Source organism: Saimiri boliviensis, chromosome 16 (genome assembly GCF_048565385.1).
Source record: "Saimiri boliviensis isolate mSaiBol1 chromosome 16, mSaiBol1.pri, whole genome shotgun sequence".
In the NCBI taxonomy this organism is placed as follows: Eukaryota; Metazoa; Chordata; class Mammalia; order Primates; family Cebidae; genus Saimiri; species Saimiri boliviensis.
Window position 1 is genome coordinate 85156460 of NC_133464.1, and position 23272 is coordinate 85179731.

At 36.5% G+C, this 23272-nt stretch overlaps 1 protein-coding gene across 3 annotated transcripts in view; it reads right to left on the reverse strand.

Moving 5' to 3' along the window:
• SGCG (sarcoglycan gamma) overlaps positions 1 to 23272 on the reverse strand; it is a 139485-nt gene that overhangs the window by 70454 nt on the left and 45759 nt on the right. For all 3 annotated transcript variants that reach the window (XM_010335579.3, XM_003919756.4, XM_039473114.2), the window contains exon 2: positions 21197 to 21391. In XM_010335579.3, coding sequence (XP_010333881.1) covers positions 21197 to 21391 — 195 coding nt within the window. The remainder of the gene's footprint in view (positions 1 to 21196; positions 21392 to 23272) is intronic.

Consider the following 23272-nt stretch of genomic DNA (forward strand, 5'->3'; position numbering starts at 1 on the left):
CTGCCTCAGCCTCCAGAGTAGCTGGAACTACTGGTGTGTGCCACCACACCCAGCTAATTTTTGTATTTTTAGTAAAGACGAGGTTTCACCATGTTGGCCAGGATGGTCTCGATCTCTTGACCTTGTGATCCGCCCGCCTCGGCCTCCCAAAATGCTGGGATAACAGGCGTGAGACACAGTGACCGGCCAAAACTTTAGGTATTTTAATTCAAAATTCAATGTTATTAAATCTTGTATAAATACAAAGAGCTGTTTAGAAAATATATATAAGATTTAAAGAGTCATTTTGTAATAAACCCTCAAGAGCCCATCACCATATAAGAAAAATAATCTTACTATTTAAAAAAAATAAAGATACAATAAAATGAAATGTTTTGAGGTGTACAGTTTTAACACATATATAGATTTATGTAACCATTAACAAATTCAGAATACACTGTAGTTCCATCACTTGCCCCAAAATACCATAAATACCATCATCTGAGCTCACTATGTAGTAAATATTTATTGGACACTTGCTAAGTGAAAAGCAAAACAGGAGGATGTAGAGGTCTGTTCAAGGTGCCTGCTCTTAAGGAGTTTACGGTCATGAAGGCTTACCAGACTGGGTGGATGACATGATTCTGGAGGTCACCAAGGACTGCTGTGCTGTTAAAACTTGTGGGAATTTCTAACTTCATGCCCTTTACATTCTCAGGAGCATTTGGCACTGGACCCCTTCCTCCTGAAACATTATCCTCCTTTGGTTACCATCATGCTGTTCTCATCCAGGTTCCTCCCGCCTCCAGAACCACATTCTCCATCCCTTAACAGGCTCGTTCTCTCTAGCCAGCCCTTGACCACTGGCTTCCTCAAGTTCATTCTTAGGCCCTTTGTGGGGAACACTCCCGTGTGAGACCCCTAAAAGGCGTGAGTCTCACTATACGGTGAGTTTGATCCCAAACACAGTTTCCTACTGTAGGCAGTCGAGCTATCCGGAATATAGGAACTGAAAGATGAATGATCAGTTTCTAATATCAACCACAATATCGTTTGGGCCTAAAACTATGCGTTGCTGCTAGACCGAGTGACCCCCTGCCGGCAACCGGTTCCTGCTTTTAACCTTTTTATGACTTCAAGAATAATCCTTAAACCTTACTTACCAGACTGCCTTGTACCCTAGATAATGGTTTAACTGTCGATATTTACAAAGCAAATACCACCATAAGGGATGGCTTTGATTCCTGACTCAGAGATTCCTGAATGGGGAAATTGAGTTGAGTTAGGAGTAGACAAAGGAGAATCCGGTTAAGAGATATTCTGATGAGCAAAACCAGAAAAACTTTTCACATCTCAGTTCTAAAACAAGATCAAACCGGAGATACCTGCAGCCAGGAGGAATAATGTCTGGATGCAAACAAGCTTTGTGATTACAGGAAGTTCTGTTACTTTTTACAACCACTGATTGTGTATCTGACTTTTCGATTGTATAGGCCATGTAAGGTATACATTTGCATTTCCTCTTGCAACCATTGTGTATCTGATTTCTCTATTGTATAGGCCATGTGAGGCATACATTTACATTCCTCTTGCTATGATGTAAACCAGAGCCAAGAAAGTGTATTTATTCCTGGCCTTTGAAAAATAAAATTTGCTGTTTAGGCACAGCCTATCAGCCCTCCAGACGCCTCGCTTTCTCTCTCTCTGTCTTTATTATTTTCTCAGGCGCACTCCCTCTTCCAGGTATTGGGACCCTCTTGCAGGTCGAGAGACCCCCGGGCAGACGTGCCTACCCGTCCGGACGGTCCACGACAGCCCTTTCCTACATTCATGCTATGAACTGGCTTCCATTACTATTGCCGTGTGGGGGCTTATCCGCTTTTTCCAAATTTAAAAAATAGTAGTGAAATGTTATATACATTTTACCTTCTTAACCACTTTTAAGAGTACAGATCCGTGCTATTAAGTACCTTCATGATGTTGTGTGACCACTACCACCATCCACCTCTAGAACTGCTTTCCTCTTGCACAATTAAACACAGTACCCATTAACTAACACCCCGTTCTCCCCTCCACCCAACCCCCTGGCAACCACTGTTGACTTTCTTCTTTTAAAAAGTTTGAATACTTAATTGAGACATTGTAATTGTACATATTTTGGGGTACAATATGAAATATGTACAAGGCTAAATCTTATAGCATTTCTGCTCTATGAATTTGATTACTCTAAGTACCTCATGTAAGTGGAATCATATAATATTTATCTTTTTGCAGTTGGCGTATTTCACTTAGCATAATGTCCTCTGGGATCATTCATGTTATAGCATATTATGACAACTCTGTTTTTTTTTTTTTTTTTTTTTGAGATGGAGTTTTGCTCTTGTTACCCAGGCTGGAATACAATGGCGCGATCTCGGCTCACCACAACCTCCGCCTCCTGCGTTCAGGCAATTCTCCTGCCTCAGCCTCCCGAGTAGCTGGGACTACAGGCATGCCCCACCCAGCTAATTTTTTGTGTTTTTAGTAGAGACAGGGTTTCATCATGTTGACCAGGATGGTCTCGATCTCTTGACCTCATGATCCACCCACCTTGGCCTCCCGTGCTGGGATTACAGGCATGAGCCACCTCGCCCGGCTGACATTTCTGTTTCTTAAGGCTGAATAATATATTCTACTGTGTGTACAAACCATATTTTGCTCATCCACTGATGGATGCTTGGGCTGCTCCCATAGTTTAACTATTGTGAATAACACTGCTATGAACATGGGTATGCAAATTTCTCTTTGATGCCCTGTTTTCAATTCTTTTAGTATATAGCCAAATACAGAATTGATCTATCATATGGCAAAACTATTGTTAATTTTTTTGAGAACTGCCATACTGTTTTCCATGATAGCGATTCAATTTTATATTCAAAGAGTGCACAAGAATTCCAATTTCTCCACAATCTCCCTAACACTTGGTATTTTCTGTTTGATATAGTAGCCATCTAAATGGAAGAATCCATTTTTATCTGTAGTTTAAATTCTGTGTTCTGAACTTCATACTCATCTATCTGATTGCCTGCCCGTCCTCCCCTTCTGACTGTCTTAAAAGCATCTGAATTCAACCAGTTGAGCTTTGATTTTCCTGCTCTTCCCCAAATAGAAATCATTATTTAAAAAAGGAGAGCAGGACAGTCCAAAGGATGAAATAAAGCATTAGCTATATTGTACAGGTGAATTTCTACGTTAGAGATATGTTATCCTGAACTGAATCTTACCTGCTAGGCAATAGACTCCTACTTTCAAGGACATCATCAGTTGAAAGCTCCATTAATGAGAACCAAATTAAATGTGCGATTTAACCAAATTAAATGTGTGCAGTCTTTCCTAACCTCCTTAAACCATTATGAGTTCCTCATAGGATCCCTACAAAGATTTGGGTCTCTCATATAAACCTCACCACATTATGTTACATGTATGTAAACTTGTATTGCACAGCGGGTTTTGTAAATAGTATCTGTATTTGTAGTGCTTAGCACTATGCCTTATATATCATAGAACCTAACAAAACTGTGTTCAATGACCTAATGGCCCTGACAGCTCTGAAGATCCATCTATACAGCACAGTACTTATATTAGGTGCTCGGTATACATTTAAAAAAATTATTAGGTTAATAATTGGCATCACTTCAGAATTCGCAGGCCTAAGATGATAAATAGCACATAGTAAATGACTCTGCATTTCAGTTTCTGTTACGTAGTCATCATTCAAAAAACTTTTAACCTCGTGTACTTACAACATCACACCAACAATTCCTAGGTAAGATAACATCATATCAAATCCATGTTGCTTTATCTCTATCCTAATAACTATTCTTTTCTTACTTCAGGGTTTCGTTGTTTTTAGCCACATCTGGTAGTTTTCTAAACAACTTTCATTTCTTGCTAGGATGTTTGTAACAATTTTAGGCATCAGATGTAAGTTGCAGTTTATACCCTTTTTTTCCTTGTAAAAGGAATAATGATTGCATGCATGAATGCTTACACATTTTAAATCTCACTACATCCTAAAACATCGCTGTAAATGAATAACATTATTTTCTCCTTCAATGATATGATTTGTATGACATTTCCTCTCAATTTGACAATGATCCTCGTTGTTCATATCGTAGACAGGGAATTCCTAGGATTTAGTGGGAAAGTTAAAGCACGTTTTGTGTAAAGATGGATCCTGAAAATAGCAGGTGATTGATTGTCTTATCTGTCTTCTAATATCCACAAAGAGGCTAACTCACTCCCCTTTCCATAGCAATTTCAATGTTTTATGAGACTTTGACCTTTGTTTATTCTGAATCAGGGAAAAGACTGGACTTGAATTTTCTTGTTGGTTAAGCATAAGAAAAGATAAAGATTGGTGGAGTTGATCATCTAAATTGTTAAGAGGGGGAATTTCTGAGACTCTATAAATATGCACAGAAATCAGGTCTCGGTATTTATTTGTAAATTTATTTATTGAGCTTAAATTTCATATAATGAAATTGATATTTCCCAGAATGTCACTGTAGAGAATAATTTAATTTCAACTGAATGATCTTATAATTGACTCTTAGAAAAAGTCAAAAATATATTCTTTTATTTTTAACTGACAAATATTATTTGTGTATGTTTATGGGGTTTAAAGGATATTTTGATACACATATACATTATAAAATGATCAAATCAGATTGATGAACATATCTATTATTTAAAATATTTATGATTTCTTTCTTGTAAGAACATTTAAAATACTCTCTTTTAACTATTTAAAAATATACAATACTTTATTACTAATTATAATCACCCTGCTAGGCAAAATGAAATAAACCTAAAAAATATCCCCCTCTTCTAGAGGAAGAAAAATTCATTTAATAGTACTGCAGCTGTGAGTAAACAAAACCCCCAAATTCCCACTTGATAGAAAACTCGTTTTCTGATAAATATGAATAGCTCTATTTAGGCATTAAAAATAATTCTAGAAATGATCCCAAATCACTTAGCTTAAAAAGCTAATAAAAACCTATAAAAGAAAATATATAGCATATAAGTATTATATATGTAGTATTTGTAAAAAAAAAAAAAAACCTATGCTTTTTGGTATTGAGAATTCTATAGTGGGAAAATTATGAGCCAAAATAATATATATTTATATTAAATAATGTATGTATACTTAGATTGTTATTTTGGCTCATACTTTTCCAACCATAGAATTCTCAATACCAAAAAGTGTATTAATTTTCCTGAGTTTTTCCTAGACTCAAATGGATATACTCATTTCAACAAAGTGAGGTTGTCCCTATTAACCCTCATTCAAGTGCATTGGTCTATTTGTATTAATACAATAAAAGTAGCACAATATCTACTTTTATTGTATTGGAATACTGTATTGTCATGGAGGAAATGAACATGAGTAAGTAGAGCATGTCCAATCTCTGTTCAATCAGCAGTTATTTGAGTGTGTGCAGAAATATTGGTCACTCTCTGATACTGATTTTTAAACAGACTATGTTGAGTTTACTATCATTTCCCCAAAATTTTATTTTTTACAATTATGAATTTAACATTTATCATTAACTTAACAAACAAGTTAAATAATTTGAGTGTTACAGTTCATTTTACATGTATTGTAATGAAATATAACATCTTCAGAACAGTGGACAAATTGTTTAACTACTGAATGTACCAGTTTATATTCCCACCAACTCTTCCTGAAATCTCTTTATGTTCCAATGGTGTATTTGGTGTTTATATGCCATAAGGTTTGAATTATTAGTTTTATAAAGAATTTGTGTATATTTTACAATATGATGTGTGATTTTTCTTCTAGCACATTTTCTATCTAGTTCAGACCAAAATACAGACGTATAATGAACACTAGTTTTTGTATCATGTTTTCTTACTAAATGCATACATTGTAAACTTTTTATTTTTTCAATAGTTTTCCTTTAATTCTCTGGGTTTCATAAGGTAATACTAAAATTATTTGTAAGTTTTTTTTCAAATCATCTTCTATTAATCTATTTTTATTCCTTATTTAACTAATTCTGTTGTTGCATTTGTGAAATTTTCAGAAAAATGTCAAATTACAGTAGTGATGTTGGACATACTTTTCTTGTTCTTGGGTTCAGTGGGAATGCCTCTGGGCTTTTGGTATTAAGTATGTTCTTGGCTGCTGGTTTGTCGCAAACATTTTTTTATCATGTTACGGAAGTCTACTCATCAGCTACTTATTCTTACTACCGCCATTTATGATGCCTCATGTAGGGACACTGATTTTGAATCAAATGGAATGGATATAAATCCTAACTCTCATTTTCTGGCTGTGTGATCAGTAAAAGCATTTAATTTCTGACATTGCAGTTAAAGCATCCCTGTATTTGTTGAGTACGTATTATGTGGTAGCAGTGTACTGGATGCTAGTAGAAATAATAAAAATGGACAAGCCTACTTTGGGATCTTGTAAAGTAGAGCTGATTAAATGATACAGGAAAAGTAAGAGAGGAACTATCATAGGAGAACAATTCCAGACAGCAGAAGAGAATCATGGGACTGAAAAGACTCCGAAATTCTCCGATGGTACGTTCATTTAGCAGCACATGTGATACAACTGAAAAATCAGAAAAGACTGACATGGTGCCTTATGAGGATGACACACAACTTCATGATGAATTTCATATTTTTTAAATATCCATTTGAAAATTTTCATAACAGACTGTAAAGGTAGAAAAGAATAATCAGGCTATACTGCTAAGAACTCTTAGAAAGTTAAAAGGGGGACTGGCCCTTATGTATATGTGAAAACGATACATTTATAATTGAAAATGTTGGGTTCTAAAACACTAGCAAAAGCAGCAGCAAAAAGATAGATACAACACGTAGGTCCGAAATCGTCTCTATTCATGAGAGCTTATAGTATGATAATGAATGCAAAATAACTAATAGGAAACATATAATTATTCCGTAAATGGTGTTCAGAAAACTATTTGAGGATAAAAATCGAATTAGAACCTCTCCTCCTATAAAATCTTCGGAACAGTAGTCTCTTCATTTGGAAAAGGAGGCATTGTAAAGAGCATTTATATATCCAGAGTGGTGATGCTTCCCACATTCTAACACACCACACAAAGGTTACTGTCATCATTATCATCATGCTCTTCATTATAATCCTCATCATTTATGACTACCCAGAAATTAAAAACAGATTTCCACAGAGCTGAATGTGCTTCTCAATATATTACCAGCAGTGTGGTGGCACCCAGATCACATGATAAGCAGAATATACTTTGATATTAAAAGTGTCAGGGCGACTAGTGTAAGTCTACATTGACTCAATTAGTCCACATCATTTTTTGCAATTAACAACTGAGAACTGTATTAGATTTGTATCATCAACTGTTCTGATGCTTTTGCTGCTCACCTGGACGTTTTACATGCAAAGAAAGGTCAATGTTAGACAACAATGTATACCTTTCAGCAAATTTTCGAAAGCAACTTTAAGAACATACGTATTTTATACAACAATTTACTCAAGTGCACTTGGGAAGAGATGGAAAAGTTTGTGAGGGAATATCATGGTCCATTAAATATCATATTTTGTTAATAAGAGAATAGACCAATGCATTTTTTTTTTTGAGACGGAGTTTCGCTCTTGTTACCCAGGCTGGAGTGCAATGGCACGATCTCGGCTCACCGCAACCTCCGCCTCCTGGGTTCAGGCAATTCTCCTGCCTCAGCCTCCTGAGTAGCTGGGATTACAGGCACGCGCCACCACGCCGAGCTAATTTTTTGTATTTTTAGTAGAGACGGGGTTTCACCATGTTGACCAGGATAGTCTCGATCTCTTGACCTCGTGTTCCACCCGCCTCGGCCTCCCAAAGTGCTGGAATTACAGGCTTGAGCCACCGCGCCCGGCTAGACCAATGCATTTTTATAGTAATATGGGATCCATCAACCTGCCTGCAAACCCTTCAGTAATTTTTTGTTAACAATCTAGTACTAAATTTGTGTCATTCCTTCTTGGTCATTGCTAATTTCATATACACATACACCTGTCAAAGTTATCTTTTGCATCTACAGATTTTTTGAATTATAAAATATTTATTGGATACTAAATTATATATCTGGCACTGTGATATGGCTAAGGATTCAAAAAAGCATCGTGTTCTATTGGCCCCTGAATGTCTCTGACATAATAGACACACCCATAGTATAGACAAATTCAAGAGTTCTGAATGGCCGGGTGCGGTGGCTCAAGCCTGTAATCCCAGCACTTTGGGAGGCTGAGGCGGATGGATCACAAGGTCAAGAGATCGAGACCATCCTTGGTCAACATGGTGAAACCCCGTCTCTACTAAAAATACAAAAAATTAGCTGGGCATGGTGGCGCGTGCCTGTAATCCCAGCTACTCAGGAGGCTGAGGCAGGAGAATTGCCTGAACCCAGGAGGCGGAGGTTGCAGTGAGCCGGGATGGTGCCATTGCACTACAGCCTGGGTAACAAGAGTGAAACTCCGTCTCAAAAAAAAAAAAAAAAAAAAAAAAAAAAAAAAAAAAAAAAAAAAAAAAAAAAACAAAGAGTTCTGAATGGGCTTGAATAAAGAATATTGGAGAATTTGGAAAATACCTCTCAGAAGACGTGAGACTTGCACTAGGGCCAAGCTGAAAGTGTGCATCTTGAGAGAGTTTTAGATATTTAATGGAATGTCCGTGATAATTCTGTCATGGAGAAATTGCTCTGGAGAAACATGTTCAAGATTCTATTATGCTTCATTGCCAAGAAAAGGTAGATAATTATCCTCTTTTATGTGTCTTATTTTTTAAGCACTGTCATCTTTGAAATTCTGTTATTTCACATTCTGTGCACATAGTCTTGTAAGCCACTGAATATCTGAAATTGGTCTGGCGTCCACATTTGGCCATCATGTACAGCCTAACTCTTACTGCTATATGACAATAGTGACGATTCACAAAATACGTCTTTTTTTTTTTTAAACTCGCAGCTTACTCTATTTACACCTACAAAATCATTCATGCTTGGATTCATATTTCCATATTGTACCAATGGGGTGGTGGTTCTTGTCTGAGTGTAAATTTTTGTCTGAGTGTAATATTATTTTTATAATGAGAAGTTTAACAGGATAGTAAGGACTTTTTCATGTTATACTAAAAATAAAATAAAATAAAATAAACAAGAAGTTTCGCCAAAGGACTTCATAATTTTGTGCCAGGGTTAAACTTAGCATTTAATTAACATAAGTAATCACTAATGGTTCTTTTTCAGAGTATGTGTGTGCGATTAAAGAATCACAGATTGAACGTAATCCTAATGAAAACCAAAACTCTTAGCCAGTCTGAATCCTAAGCTAATATTCTTTTCACTATTTTAAATGTATCTCAAAGTAGGTTTTTCTAAATAAAACCTAAACAAGTAAATAAGATTGGTTGGTTTATAATTTCGAGATATTATCTTTATTAGCATTTGTGAGAAAAAACTAATTATGTTACCAGAAGACATTAACAGTTTTATATGATTGCTAGAAATGGAAAGAAAGTGAGTAGTTCTGCTTCTAGAGCTCATTAGTTTTGTTATAATAAAATTCCCTGTGACAGGAAAGTGAGTCGTAGCTCCAGATCAGGCTGATGAATGTCCCTCCTTGCAGCCAGAGTCTGTAGCTTAGGAGACCCTGTGGGCTGTTGCCTTCTCTATTTCCCAATTGCTGTAATATGGCTAAATCACTCATCAATATTATAATAAAAGATAAAATTGAAGGCATATCCCTGGGATAAAAATTAAAACTATAGTGCTATTTGTATCTTTAGACACCGGTAGTAATAGGATTTGTATCACTGATATCCATGATAATGAAATTCCTCTGTACTTGGAATAGCTCTAGGTTTATATTCATCCTCCATACTCAGTCCTAATAATATCTCGTCTTCTAAGAAAGAAAATGCCCTTAAGTTAGTACATGTTCTTACTGTCTGTGACCTCTGCTTCAATCCTACTCTATTATAAGTAGCATATAAATCAAAAATTTCAATTTGGTTTTTGGACTGGAAAGCACTGATAAATACCTTTTAGAAAGATAACAATTTGAGAAAATGCCAGGGTACTGGTTAAAAATGCCACAATGTCATATTTTTCTTTTAATCACAGTTCCATTCATTTGAAAAACAAGTTTAATGGAGGCAGAGGCGGTTTAAGGCATCAATATCACACTGCTGAAAATCAAAGGACAGTATGAGCTGGGCATCACGAAGGCAGGGATGGAGCAGAACAGCAGAGACAGGGTTGGTCTGGGCCCCAGACGTATCTCTGCCACCAGCATGGTCTAGAGCAAGGCAGTTGGAAGATCAGTGGTAAAACGTTGCTAAATGGAGCCACCAAGCATGTCAAATAGGCACAGCAAAGAAGTTGATGTCGCTTCCTTGGTTTATGTGCCAGATAATATGACACTGCTCTTCCTTCCTACATGTTGTTTTCTTTGGGGAGATGTTACTGAAACAGTAAGGGTTTGGTGTAGGTCCTGCTGTTTGCTGTGCAGAAAGCCAGTGACTGCAGTGACGAAGAAGAAAGCTTTTCTTGGAGATGGGAGGTCAGTCTCAAATTAATCTCCCTGATCAACTAAAATTAGAGGGTTTTTTTGTTTTGTTTTGTTTTTTTACCAAGGAAGAAATGTAACAATGTGTAGGAAAACAGGAACCAGGTTGGGGCAAGGAAGCAATTTTGATGAATGAGAGGTCAGGCATTTTACTGTCTGGATGTGGTGACCTGGTAAGTTTCAGTTCTTTGATACCTTCTTTGAGAGATCTGAAGGCTGTTTCCTGAGAAAGGAGCTCAGAACAAATGTAAAGTTCAAGCTTTAAGACCAGAAGGGTCAATTTTTATTTATCTACAGAACTATCTGTGGAACTACTGGTCAGTTTCAGAGAGTTTCTTTCATGGCCAAAATTGTTAGAGGCCTCCCTGCAGCTGAGGCCACACTGCGCTTCCTCTGGGAGCACACAGGAGCCAGCCCCAGGGAGCAGAGCAGAACCACCCCCAGGCTGAACCGTGGTGGCCCGATGGCTGCGTGAAGCTGCCTTAGGGGCACTTGCCAGCCTCTCAGTGATGAAGGCAAGCAAAGTGGGATGATGAACAAATATATCTTAAGATACACCATTGCAATAGTCACTAAAAATATGATAAGATATTCTGTTTGTTCATACAACTACCAAAGTAAGACTTTTTAAAAAATAAAATCTCTATCCAATCTGATAAAATGTTCACATTTATAAAATATATTTGTAAAGTGTGTTCATATTTGTAAAAAAACACGCTCCCAAAAGCATTTAATAGAAGTCATTTTGGTTTGGATAAATTTGATCTCTTTAAGTTCAATAAATGATGAAGGACAGATACAATGTAATTTTAGTAGTTTACATTGTCATCTTATTTATTTTTGAAAGGACTGTCTCTCTGTCACCCAGGCTGGAGAGCTGTAGTGCCATCTGGGCTCACTGCAACCTCCACTTCCTGGGTTCAAGTGATTCTCCTGACTCAGCCACCCAAGTAGCTGGGATTACAGGCATGTGCCACCACACCCAGCTAATTTTTATATTTTTAGTAGAGATGGAGCTTTGCCATATAGGCCAGGCTGGTCTAAGTTCCTGGCCTCAAGCGATCTGTCCACCTTGGCCTCCCAAAGAGCTGGGATTACAGGCATGAGTCACCATGCCCCCATCTGTCATCTTTTCTTAAATTAATTAATTCTATAAATTGCAACCCTAATAAAGTATTTGCCAGTGAAACTACTGCAGAGATATGCGGAAACTACTGCAGAGATACCTTGGCCAGTGAGACCACTGCACAGATATGGTTAATAAGACTGACAACCGCTACGGGAAGTTTCCATGTGGTGTTTGTACGATCTCATTCAGGCATACTCCTTCTTTTGCTGTCCTTTCACCGGCTAAGAAGTGGAATGCCTCTATCTATGTCACATCACCACTGTCAGCATAAAACATTACGAAGGAGATAATATGGGGAAGAATGTGAAATTCGAGTCAAGGACTCCTGCTACGGATGCTGTATTCCCTGAGTGTAATATAAACTTTAGATGACCCTAAAGTTTGCAGTGTCTGCAAACCACACTTGCTCTGCAACACAGACATAGATGGGGCCCCTCCCCAGACCTAACACACCAGCCTCTCTTTGAAGCAGCTTAGCAATATTCATTTCTAAGAGCCTTCCTGAGTAACTGGAGCCTCTCTTCTCACTGCCACATGTCATGTGTATGCTTTCGCATCCTCTCTAATGTGCCTTTCAGAGATTCAGTTGTTATTCTACTAATTTTGAAGCATCTGCCCTTTTTCTGAGTTACTTCGTCTCTTTTTGTACTCATTTGCTAAAATTACATAACAGCAACTATACTAAAGGAGATAAAAAGAATACACCCCTCAGTCATTCAATCTCTTATTTGTCAGCTCAAGAAAGATTTACAGAGCATCAGTTTTATGCTATATCCTCAGTCTACCAGGCTCAACTGACATGATCCTACTAGGTTAGCAGACGTTTAACAACCACACACACACAAAAGGTACACAAACAAAAATTGTGGTGTGTGCTGTGCCATGGAAAAGTAAGTCCAAGTCCTACAAAAGAGAATAATAGGAGGATGCTGTCTTAGACCAGAGGTGATCAATATAGCTTCCCCAAGAAAGCGTCGTTTTGAGTGGGACCTGGTATTAGTTCATTCTTGTATTGCTATAATGAAATACCAGACTGGGTAAATTACAAAGAAAAGAGTTTTAATTGGCTCCTGGTTCTGTAGGCTGTGCAGGAAGCACAGTGGTTTCTGCTCGGCTTTTGGGGAGGCCTCAGGAAACTTACAATCATGATGAAATTACAAAGCCCAAGCAAGCATGTCTCACATGTCAGGTGCAGGAGCAAGACAGAGCGAGGAGATGCTACACACTCTTAACCAGCCAGATCTCATGATACCTCTGTCAGGACAATGGCACCAAGGGGATGGTGCTAAACCATTCATGAAGGATCCACCCCCATGGTCCAGTCACCTCCCACCAGGCTGCACCTCCAACACTGGGGATTACAATTCCACATGAGATTGGCAGGCATCCCCAGACTACGGCCCGTCGGCTGCATGCGGCCCCCTGAGGCTATTTATCCGGCCCCCCGCCGCACTTCAGGAAGAGGCACCTCTTTCATTGGTGGTCAGTGAGAGGAGCACAGTATGTGGCGGCCCTCCAACAGTCTGAGGGACAGTGAACTGCCCCGCTGGTAAAAAGTTTGGGGATGCCTGGATGTGACTGTGTGTGTGTGTCTAGGTTGCAGTGGATGCCCCAGGTAGAGGGAAGAGCATATTCTAAAACACTGAAGCAAGACAGAACTGTCTGCAGAATTGAAAGCCAATGAGCAACAGGAGAGGGGTTTAGAGCCAGACTGCAGAGGTAACTGTGCCCAGCTTTCGGTCAAGAGGCTGGTATGTCTCTCTTGTTTTTCAGTGCAATAGAAATAGATGCACTCATGGATTTTCAATAATAAGTAAAATCAGATAAATACAGTGAAGGTATTTCCTCTTCCCGATTCCTACAGGCAGAGCTTTGAAACAGTCAGAGGTGGTGCACAGGTAAGTGGGATAATCACTTGGTCTCTACGGTGAAAAGGGGGGGCAAGCTTTCCTCTCCACTATTCTGCCCCCTCCCCCCGTTTCTGACTTACATCCTCACTCTAGCAGACTGAAAAATCAACATGAGACCACTTAAGCGGGGAGTGTAGGAGGGACCTTTCATGAGAGAAACTCTCTGCCCCTCTCTGCACCCCAAGGCAGGAGAATGATGTGTGTGGCTGGAGAGTTAGAAGTGAAGGCTTTCCTAGGGCTCTACTTTCCCAGGGATATACTTGCCCATGGATTTCGGGTCTGCTGTGGGTATAGGAAATCCTGTGAGGAAGAACATCACAGTATCATGTCCTTGCCCCTTCAGCAGGCATCAGGAATTTTCCATGCCGCCTGTGACTTTGGTGGGTTACCTTTCTAATTCTGGGGTGCAAGACGTTTGGGCAAATCAAAGCCAGTATCTTCCAATCGGTTTTTTTTTTAATCAGTAACACAGATGGTATTTTAAGCTCTCCCTACCAGATTTCTTTTTGTTCCTTTCAGTTGGGTTTGAATTTGGATGGGGAATAGTTTGTATTCATTGGGTCCCATAAAACCCCAAAAGGGCTTTTTTTGGGACACGGTGCAAAGGCACCAAGTCTGTGTACTGCCTTCATGGTACCACCTTCTATTAAGTGCGTTCTTCTGATCTTCGTGAATCTTGATACCTGCTAAGATACTTAGCTTTGAAATCACTGAAATAATATATAAAGCTGCAGTCTGTCAATCTCAAGCTCATGCGATAATTATGAGGAAGGATAAACTGAGTCAGTAGGCATGAATGGATTGTGAAATCTTACATAATAAATGATGAGTCACTAAAATCTAAAGGACAGAGTCTTTTAAACATAAACTTTTTTTCATAATAAATACTACATCAATATATACACTGATTTCCTCAATTATGATGAGCTAAACTGATCACTCATATTAATGCACCAAAGAACATTTTTGCTACTAAAGTGAAATGATAATTTCATTCCAAATGAAATTTTTCATTTCAAAATATTTCAGAAAAGAATAATTTATTTCATAAAGAAATAATTTCCCAGTAGGAAGTGGTTAAAACATACAGGATTAGATTAAGCTAAATATTATCTTACGGCTGCTTCCCTAGTTATTTAAAATATATGTCAATATTCAGTGGTAAAAGATTAAAAGCTAACCATTTCTCTGTTAATAAATGATCAAGATTATGGGTCATCAGGTCAGCTTATTTAGGTAATTTTAGAGTTTTTCTCTGTTTTGCTTTATTTTTGTATCCAGCAAAAGAGAGATTAAACACTTCACGTGGTATAGTGACACTATACTAGTTTTCTACTACTGTCTATTTCCAATGAATGATCACTAACTGCTTAATGACAAAACACAAAGTTAGCAGCTTAAACAATATAGACGCTTTTTGATTTATGAAGGGAGTTGAAAATGCATTTAATACACCTCACCCACCTAACATGGCTTGGTTTAGTCCACCTTAAATTTACTTAGAACTCTTACATCAATCTACAGTTGGGCAAAATCATCTAACACAAAGCCCATTTTATAATGTTGAAAGTCTATAAAATGCAAATGGGATTTCAGAAAATACCTCTACAAGGGTGATATTTTAATAACCTTCCGTGACCGTTGTGCATTCACAGACAGCCTGTGGTCACTTGCATTATCTGCATTTTATTCCAAGTTTTACAAATGTTTTTCAGATCATTATATTAATGTAATCATGAGGCTGAAATAAATGTCATTAAGATGCTACCTAATAACGTTTTCCTAGCTTTCTATGAATGCTCACTAACTGCTTAATGACAAAACATTTATCTAAGGAAATATCCATAAAGGCTTTCCAGCAAGGCTTTACTTTCTTGCAAAATGAAAGATTCTTAATGGGAAAGTCCTTAATGAAGAATTTCTAATTGCTAGTTTCCAAATGAATTAAATCCTTGTTAAGGTTTAATCTACCAGGGTTTCCTGACCTCCTAAAAAGGACAATCTTACCTATTACCATAATAAATGAAAACAAACAATACTTATTAACAAAATATTTTGTAGAATTATAAGCTTAATGATAATAGTTAGTATTATGATTCTTCCCTGATCACTTATATCTTTTTTCTCAAATAAAAGTGTCTTCAAGATATAACTGCCAGAGTTGATATAGTTTAGAATCATTAATCTTACCTTGATGATAGCCTAAAGTTACATTCACTAAATGCACTAAAATATTTTATATACAAACAAAGATTGATAACTCTAAAGATCTTCTAAAAAGCCAATGTCATTAATAATTAGAGATATCTTATTTTAAAATATAGATATGACCCATGTATATTATTCTATACTCATGAACACTGTAACTAAACTAATATTGCATATTATTTTTATAGAAGGAAAATATAGTAAGGAAAAATGCATAATAAGGCGCTCTACTACACTGATTTGTTTTGATAACCATGTTCCTAACTGATTTAACTGCTATAATGGCTAACAGGGAATATTTTAGAATCTTTATGTTCGGCATCAGTTGTTACAGTGACCTAAATATTAATTTACATTCAACAGATGTCTTTTCTGGAAATTGTAAATTTCTCTTACGTGAAGTTTTAATTCTAAAAGTAGAACTGGATTTGTGAGATATTAGTAATTTGGGTTCTTTCTAACCCCAGTTGGGCGGATAAAACCAGGCTCAGCCTTATTTGGATTCAGATGATTTCTCTTGTCAACATTTTTGCTCATGTCTTTTTTTTTTTTCTCTCTCTCTCTTAAACTTTCAATATTCTTTGGTGTCCTTATGCGTTCATTTTGCGATGTTTTACCGGCTTTCTCTCATAATGTTACCTTGGCGTTGTGGAAAACAACATTTGCAGTTAGTTTTACTGTTTTCTACAGTGAACTATTAAAGCATGATGAGGTGTTGCAATGACAGTATATATAAAATAATAAAGATGCCATGGCTACACTGTTGAGGATCTGAACAGAGAAAGCAATGCTAAACTTGGTTAATTTGTAAAATTACGGTTTTCCCTATATTCTGACTAACAACTGACTGGGTGATAGATAAGCAATTAAACTGAGTTTGGGCAGAGAATTATTTGCTAATTGTGACAAATTCAAAATTATTAAGACCTCTGCAAATGCTCAAAGCCCTATTTAACTTTACCATTTCAGCGTCAAGGTACTCAAAGAAGTTCTTGTATAGACACATTACATCTTAGGCATGCTAATGTTCAAGAAAATACATTGTTTTATATATGAATAAAATAAAAAAGAAAATGATTTCCATTCTTTTGGATAAATGTCTAAGAGCAGAATTGTTAGATCATATGGTAGTTTGATTTTTAATTTTTGAAGGAATTTCCGTATATTTTTCCATAGTGGCTGAACCATTTTGCATTCTCACCAACAGTGCAGAAGGGTTCCAGTTTCCCCACATCCTTGCCACTATTTGTTGACTTTCATTTTTTGATCATAGCCATCCTGACAGGTGTGAGGTGGTATCTTACCATGGTTTTGATTTGTATTTCCCTGATGATTATGATGCTGAACACTGGCCATTGCATGTCTTCTTTGGAGAAATGTCTATTCAGATGTATTGCCCATTTTTTAATCAGATTGTCTTTTTGCTCTTGAGTTATAGGAGTTCTTTATATATTTTGGAAATTAACCCCTTATCAGATATCCAGTTTGCAAATATCTTCTCCTGTCTCACAGGTTGCCTTTTCACTCTGCTGATTATTTTCTTTGCAGCACACAGACTTTCTAAGTATGATGTAGTTCCATTTGTCTATCTTTGCTTTGGTTGCCTGTGCTTTTAATAGTCAAGAAATCATTGCCAAGACCAATGCCATGAAGCTTTCCCCCAAATATTTTCTTCTAGAAGTTTTATAGTTTTAGTACTTATGTTTAAATCTTTAATCCATTTTGCATTGATTTTTAGGTATGGTTTAAGATAAGAGTCCAAATTCATTCTTTTGCATGTGAAAATCCAGTTTTCCCAGCACCATCTGTTGAACAGACTATCTTTTCCTCATTCGATATTCTTGGCACCTTTGTCAAAGATCAGTTGATCACACATGCATGGATTTTTTTTTCTGGGATCTCTATCATATTCCAGTGCTCTATATGCTGTTCTTTATGCAAGTACCATACCATTTAAATTGTGATAACTTTGTAATATATTTCAAAACCAGAAAGTGTGATGCCTCTTGCTTTGTTCTTCTTTCTCAAGACTGACTTGGCTGTTTCAGGTCTTTTGTGGTTCTATATAAATTTTTGGATTGTTTTGAAAAAATATAAATATAATGTAACAATCCAAAATAGAAATTTTTGGATTGTTTTCTTAAAACAATCCAAAATAGAACAAAAAAATAAAAAAATAGAAAATTTTTGAATTTTCCATTTCTTTAAAAAATATAACATAGGGATTTTGATGGGAATTGCACTGAATCTATAGATCACTTTTGATAGTATGTACGTTTTATTAATACTAAGTCTTCTAATTGATGAGCATGGGATGTCTTCTCATTTTTGTCTTTAATTTTTTCATCAGTATTTTGTAGGTTTCATTGTACAAGACTTTCACCTTCTTAGTTAAGTTTATTTCTAGATACTGCATTTTTTTGGATGTTATTGAAAATGGGATTGCCTTCCTAATTTCCTTTTCAGATAGTTTGTTGTTTATCCAAAACAATGGAAATCAGGAACTGGAAGAGATATCTGCACTTTTATGTTCCTCATAGCACTATTTATAGTAGTCAATCAAGATGTGGAAAAAATCTAAATGTCCACAGATGACAAATGAATAAAGAAAATGTATACCCATATAGTAGAATATTATTCAGCCTTAAAAAAGAAAAACATTCTGCAATGTGAGACAACATGGGTAAACCTTGAGGACATTATGGAAAGCGAAATAAGCACAAAAGGACAAATATTGCATGCTTCTACTTGTATGAGGTATCTACAGTAGGCAAACTCATTGAACAAAGAGTAGAAGGATGGTTACCAGGGGCTGAGGAAGTGAGAATGGATGCTGTTAATCAATGGGCTTCACATTTCAATCAATCAAGCAGGATGAGTAAGTTTTTTTTTTTTTTTGAGACGGAGTTTTGCTCTTGTTACCCAGGCTGGCGTGCAATGGTGCGATCTCAGCTCACTGCAACCTCCGCCTCTTGGGTTCAGGTAATTCTCCTGCCTCAGCCTCCTGAGTAGCTGGGATTAGAGGCACACACCACCATGCCGAGCTAATTTTTTGTATTTTTAGTAGAGACGGGTTTCACCATGTTGACCAGGATGGTCTTGATCTCTTGACCTCGTGATCCACCCATCTCAGCCTCCCAAAGTGCTGGGATTACAGGCGTGAGCCACCAGGCCCGGCGATGAGTAAGTTTTAAAGATCTGCTGTACAACATTGTACCTATTGTTTACGATATCATATTGTACAATCAAAATCTGTTAAGAGGGTAGATCTTGTGTAAATTGTTCTTGAAATAAAATTTAAAATAAATAGAACATGAAATCATATATTTTAAAATCTTTCAAATCAGTAAGAATTAAAGCAAACATTAATTTACAATTTACTGTTTCAAAACATAGGAGATAATTCCAAAAGCAAGAGATCAAACTCATGCACCTATGAACATTTATGTCATTCCACTTTGAGAATAATGACCCAAAGTCTAGCCAGCATCTTCCAATTAAGGCCTGGCATTTTCTGTATGTTAGTGCCTTTGGGTATCTTGCCTTTTGATTCCATAAATATTAGTGGTAGTTTTTCTTATTTTGTTAAAGGCAGCACTAAAGAATCCTACTCACTAGCAATTAGCAACAGGCTCATAAGGCAGAAGAAAATGCCACAGTCAGTGACCATATCTCACTAGAAAGGGCAGGAAATGGGCAGCTGTGGCGATGGCAGGAAAGTCTGCTGACCTCTGTGGGGAGCCTTTCTCCATCAGTGAAGTGGATTCAGCTGCCAGCACAACTTAATTTAATCTAAATTTATAATATCTCCAAGTTGTTTTAGATCCTATATGACAAGAGTATAAAGCAGATATTGTCACTTTACAGTCACATAGTTTACAAAAGTAATTCACCCATATTTCCGAAATAATGCACATCATTCATTCCAGATAAAGTCTGTCCTTGCTCAGCATGTGCTGGGCTGTGGGTGGCTTCTCCTCACTTCTGGACCCTTCCATGGGCCTCCTTCCCAGGACACTGCTTCTCTTAACCTTCTGTCTAACTGAGGGACATACAGCAGGCTGATGCAGGGCTCTCTGTTCAGAGTTCTTACTGAAAAATCCCTTGTTTTGTAATTTGAGGACTTTAACACTGCTTCAGTTTCCAAAAAATATTCAAATATTTTACATTTAGATATTAAAATGTATATGATGTGCAAAAACATACATCCTGTTAGTTGTGCTACTTTCATGAAGTAACCTTGCCCAATGGAACTAAATATTATTGTGATGCTGTAGAAATAGTGATTTTATAAATTTTAGCCAAGAAATCACAACTTAAATTGGATTAATTTGAATATATTTATATAATTGTTCATATGTATTTATATATTTATAATATTTATATGTAATTTATAAAAGCTTATATTCTTATATTCATTACATTTATATTAATATAAAATACTAACATAGTTTCAAACTATATTTTGATTTGATTTGTATTTTACCTCTTGGCATATGTAAAAACATATTTATTTATGATGTCAATAAAATAATGTGTCTGCTGGCTAACTATAGTGGGATAGAAATGATTGCATTGAAAGTGAAGTGGCTTCAAGTACTGTTTTTAGAAAGAAGCTGTACACATACCACACCTTCAGATGCGTGTAAGCAGCAGACTGACCTGCCTGCGACGTTCTCTGCAATATTATTAACTCACTGTAGCTGTCTCACAGAATTAAGACATGCTACATTAAGTATTTTTGCAAAAGTACACAAAATGTTATCAGAGAATATAAGATTATGTAGCGATCTTTAAAATACAAGAATGTTTAAAATAGAATATGAATTTCTTAAGATTGTTGATGTTGTAGTTACTAAATGTGTTGGCAAATGCTGAAGTGTGTACGTGAATTTACTGTATATCAGCATGGGGTTTTTAAAAATGAAAGAGTGTAACTTGATTACCTCTGTAAATAAAAACAATTAAAAATGAGAATGGCATTTAAGGTAAATATTTATGAATTAATGAAATTAGGAAAACTGACTTATACAGTTCTACAAACTGATATCAGTAAATCATCTTGACTCAGTCAATCACAAACTAAAGACTATTATGATATTCCCACTATATAGAGATGACTAATAAAAAAATTTACAGTAAAAACACACAAAAGCAACAGATTATAGTTTACAATGAGGTTTAAGGAAAAGGGAAAAATGTAAATGCTACATATATATTTTGTTCCTGAAATCTGATCCAGACAGCAAAGAAACAAATATACATTAAAGGAAACTCCTATCAATACAATATAGACAAAGTGATATAGTGAACAAAACAAGAATATGCTTACCAGAAAACGATACTTACTGGAGAAAACCACATCACTTTAAGAATCCAAATTGTAAGAGCAAGATTCACAACGAGGATGATGAGTAAAAGAAGAACAAACAAGTAGAGGCAACGCTTTCTCCAGCCATAAATGCCAATTTTGTAGACATACTGATTCTCTGGCCTCTCTATGTGGGTGCCTTCTGTGGCTGTAGTGTACTGCTCACGTACCATCTGCCACCGGGTGCGTCGCGAGAGGAGAGAGAAAGAGATAGAGAGAGGGAATGAGGGAGGCAACTTGTTTGTTAATACTGATTTACTATGAGCCTGCAAACATTTTTCATCTCAGTCATAAATTTTCAAAATTAATGATTTTTAAAAGGAGAATTAAATATTATTTTGAAATATGTCACTGTGTTTCAATCACAGGGAGATATTTAATCTGTCATTTAAAGTATTTTACATATGATAAACTTATTTGAAATCTAGTAATCATATTTTTGGATGTGGATAAATTCAATATCCGTGTATCTATCAGGATTCTTCAGGGTTAAACTTGGAATTGAAGCATTAACCTAAAATAATCAAATCACCAAGTTCTAAAAAGGTTAATTGGGAGAAAAATCAAGCTGGTATGTATATCTTCAAAAAGGAATCTATTTATTTGATTTTATGTCAGGTGATTGAATTATTATTTCTTCGGCTACTAATTTACTCGGAATTCAAAACCCTCTTTACAAGATACCACACTAACCTCTGCTTGGAATAAAAGTTCCCAAGTACTAACCTACCCTAAAAAAGTCAATATATGTGTGTATATGTGTGTGTATACGAATCTTTACAAATGCTCATTGCGTTACGTAAATTAGAGTAAGAATTTTAGCAACAATTTCAGCTTTACAAAAAATTTAAAAAATTTAAAAATTAATCATTTTTCCCTTTATACAAAGAACCAAAGTACTTTTTAGCTATACAGTTAAAACTGGAGATTATGAAGACTCTCCTGATTGTAAATGTAGTAAAATGATGAATCAAAATGTAAATGTAGTAAAATGATGAATCAAAATATAAATACTCCTCTCTGGGATTTTTGTGCAAAAGTCATACATTTATTTTTAGGGATGATACGGAGTTGTCCTTATTAAAAATAAGTTATGGTTAAAACAAATCTTTAAATCTCCTTCCGATTTAACAATAGGCATTTTCACATATTCTAACTGATGATCTAAAATTAGGCTATTCATCACGTAAGTATTTTTTCAAATAGCCAGGACTGACAGTCAACATTATTCAACCCCTAAATGTTTAATGGTTTCATAAGGGCATTATTCACTGCCTCATTTCTTTGAGCTCCTCCAGTCTTCCTTATATTAGAACCAGTGGCTCAAGCCATAGTACCAGATGTTATCCCTGATGATTCTCTCTTCCCCTCAAGCCCACATCAGCAAGTCCTATCAATTCTACCTTCTATACATACCGCAAATCTGTCTACATCGCCACATTTCCATTTCCATTGCTCCTGCACTAGTGACACTGCTGAAAAATCCACGTTCATTCTTTCCCTTCTTGGAAACCATTCCCCACCCAGCAGCCAATGCGTAAAATGTCAGTAAGCTCCTGTCACTCTATTTTTCCGAACCTCCTGATGGCTGTTTGCCATCAGAACAATGATTGGACGGTGACAGGTCCTAATGCCTCTGTTATCTACAAGACCCTATATGAGACGGCCTTTGCTGACGTCTTTGACTTCATCTGCTACTGCGTCCTTTGCTAGAGCTGATGCTCTTCAACAGACACACTCATTCTCTCCCCGGAAACTTCGTCCTGGATTTGGTCTCTGCCTGCTGGTCCTGCTCATCCTTCAGTAGCAGCACACATGCCGTCTCCTCAAAGAAGCCTTCTCTGGACACTCTCAACCACTTCCCTCTATTACACTGATTTCAAAGTGCGTGTCATCTGAAATAATGGTGGCAGCTCCACAGTTTCTGGAAAGGACAGACTAGGAGAGTGCAATTCTTTCTATTAGACGATGCTTTTGTTCACCCTTACGTACTATCAAGAAAACTTCAGTATTCATTTAAAACAATTTTGTCACGATTTGCCGGAGGGCTGATA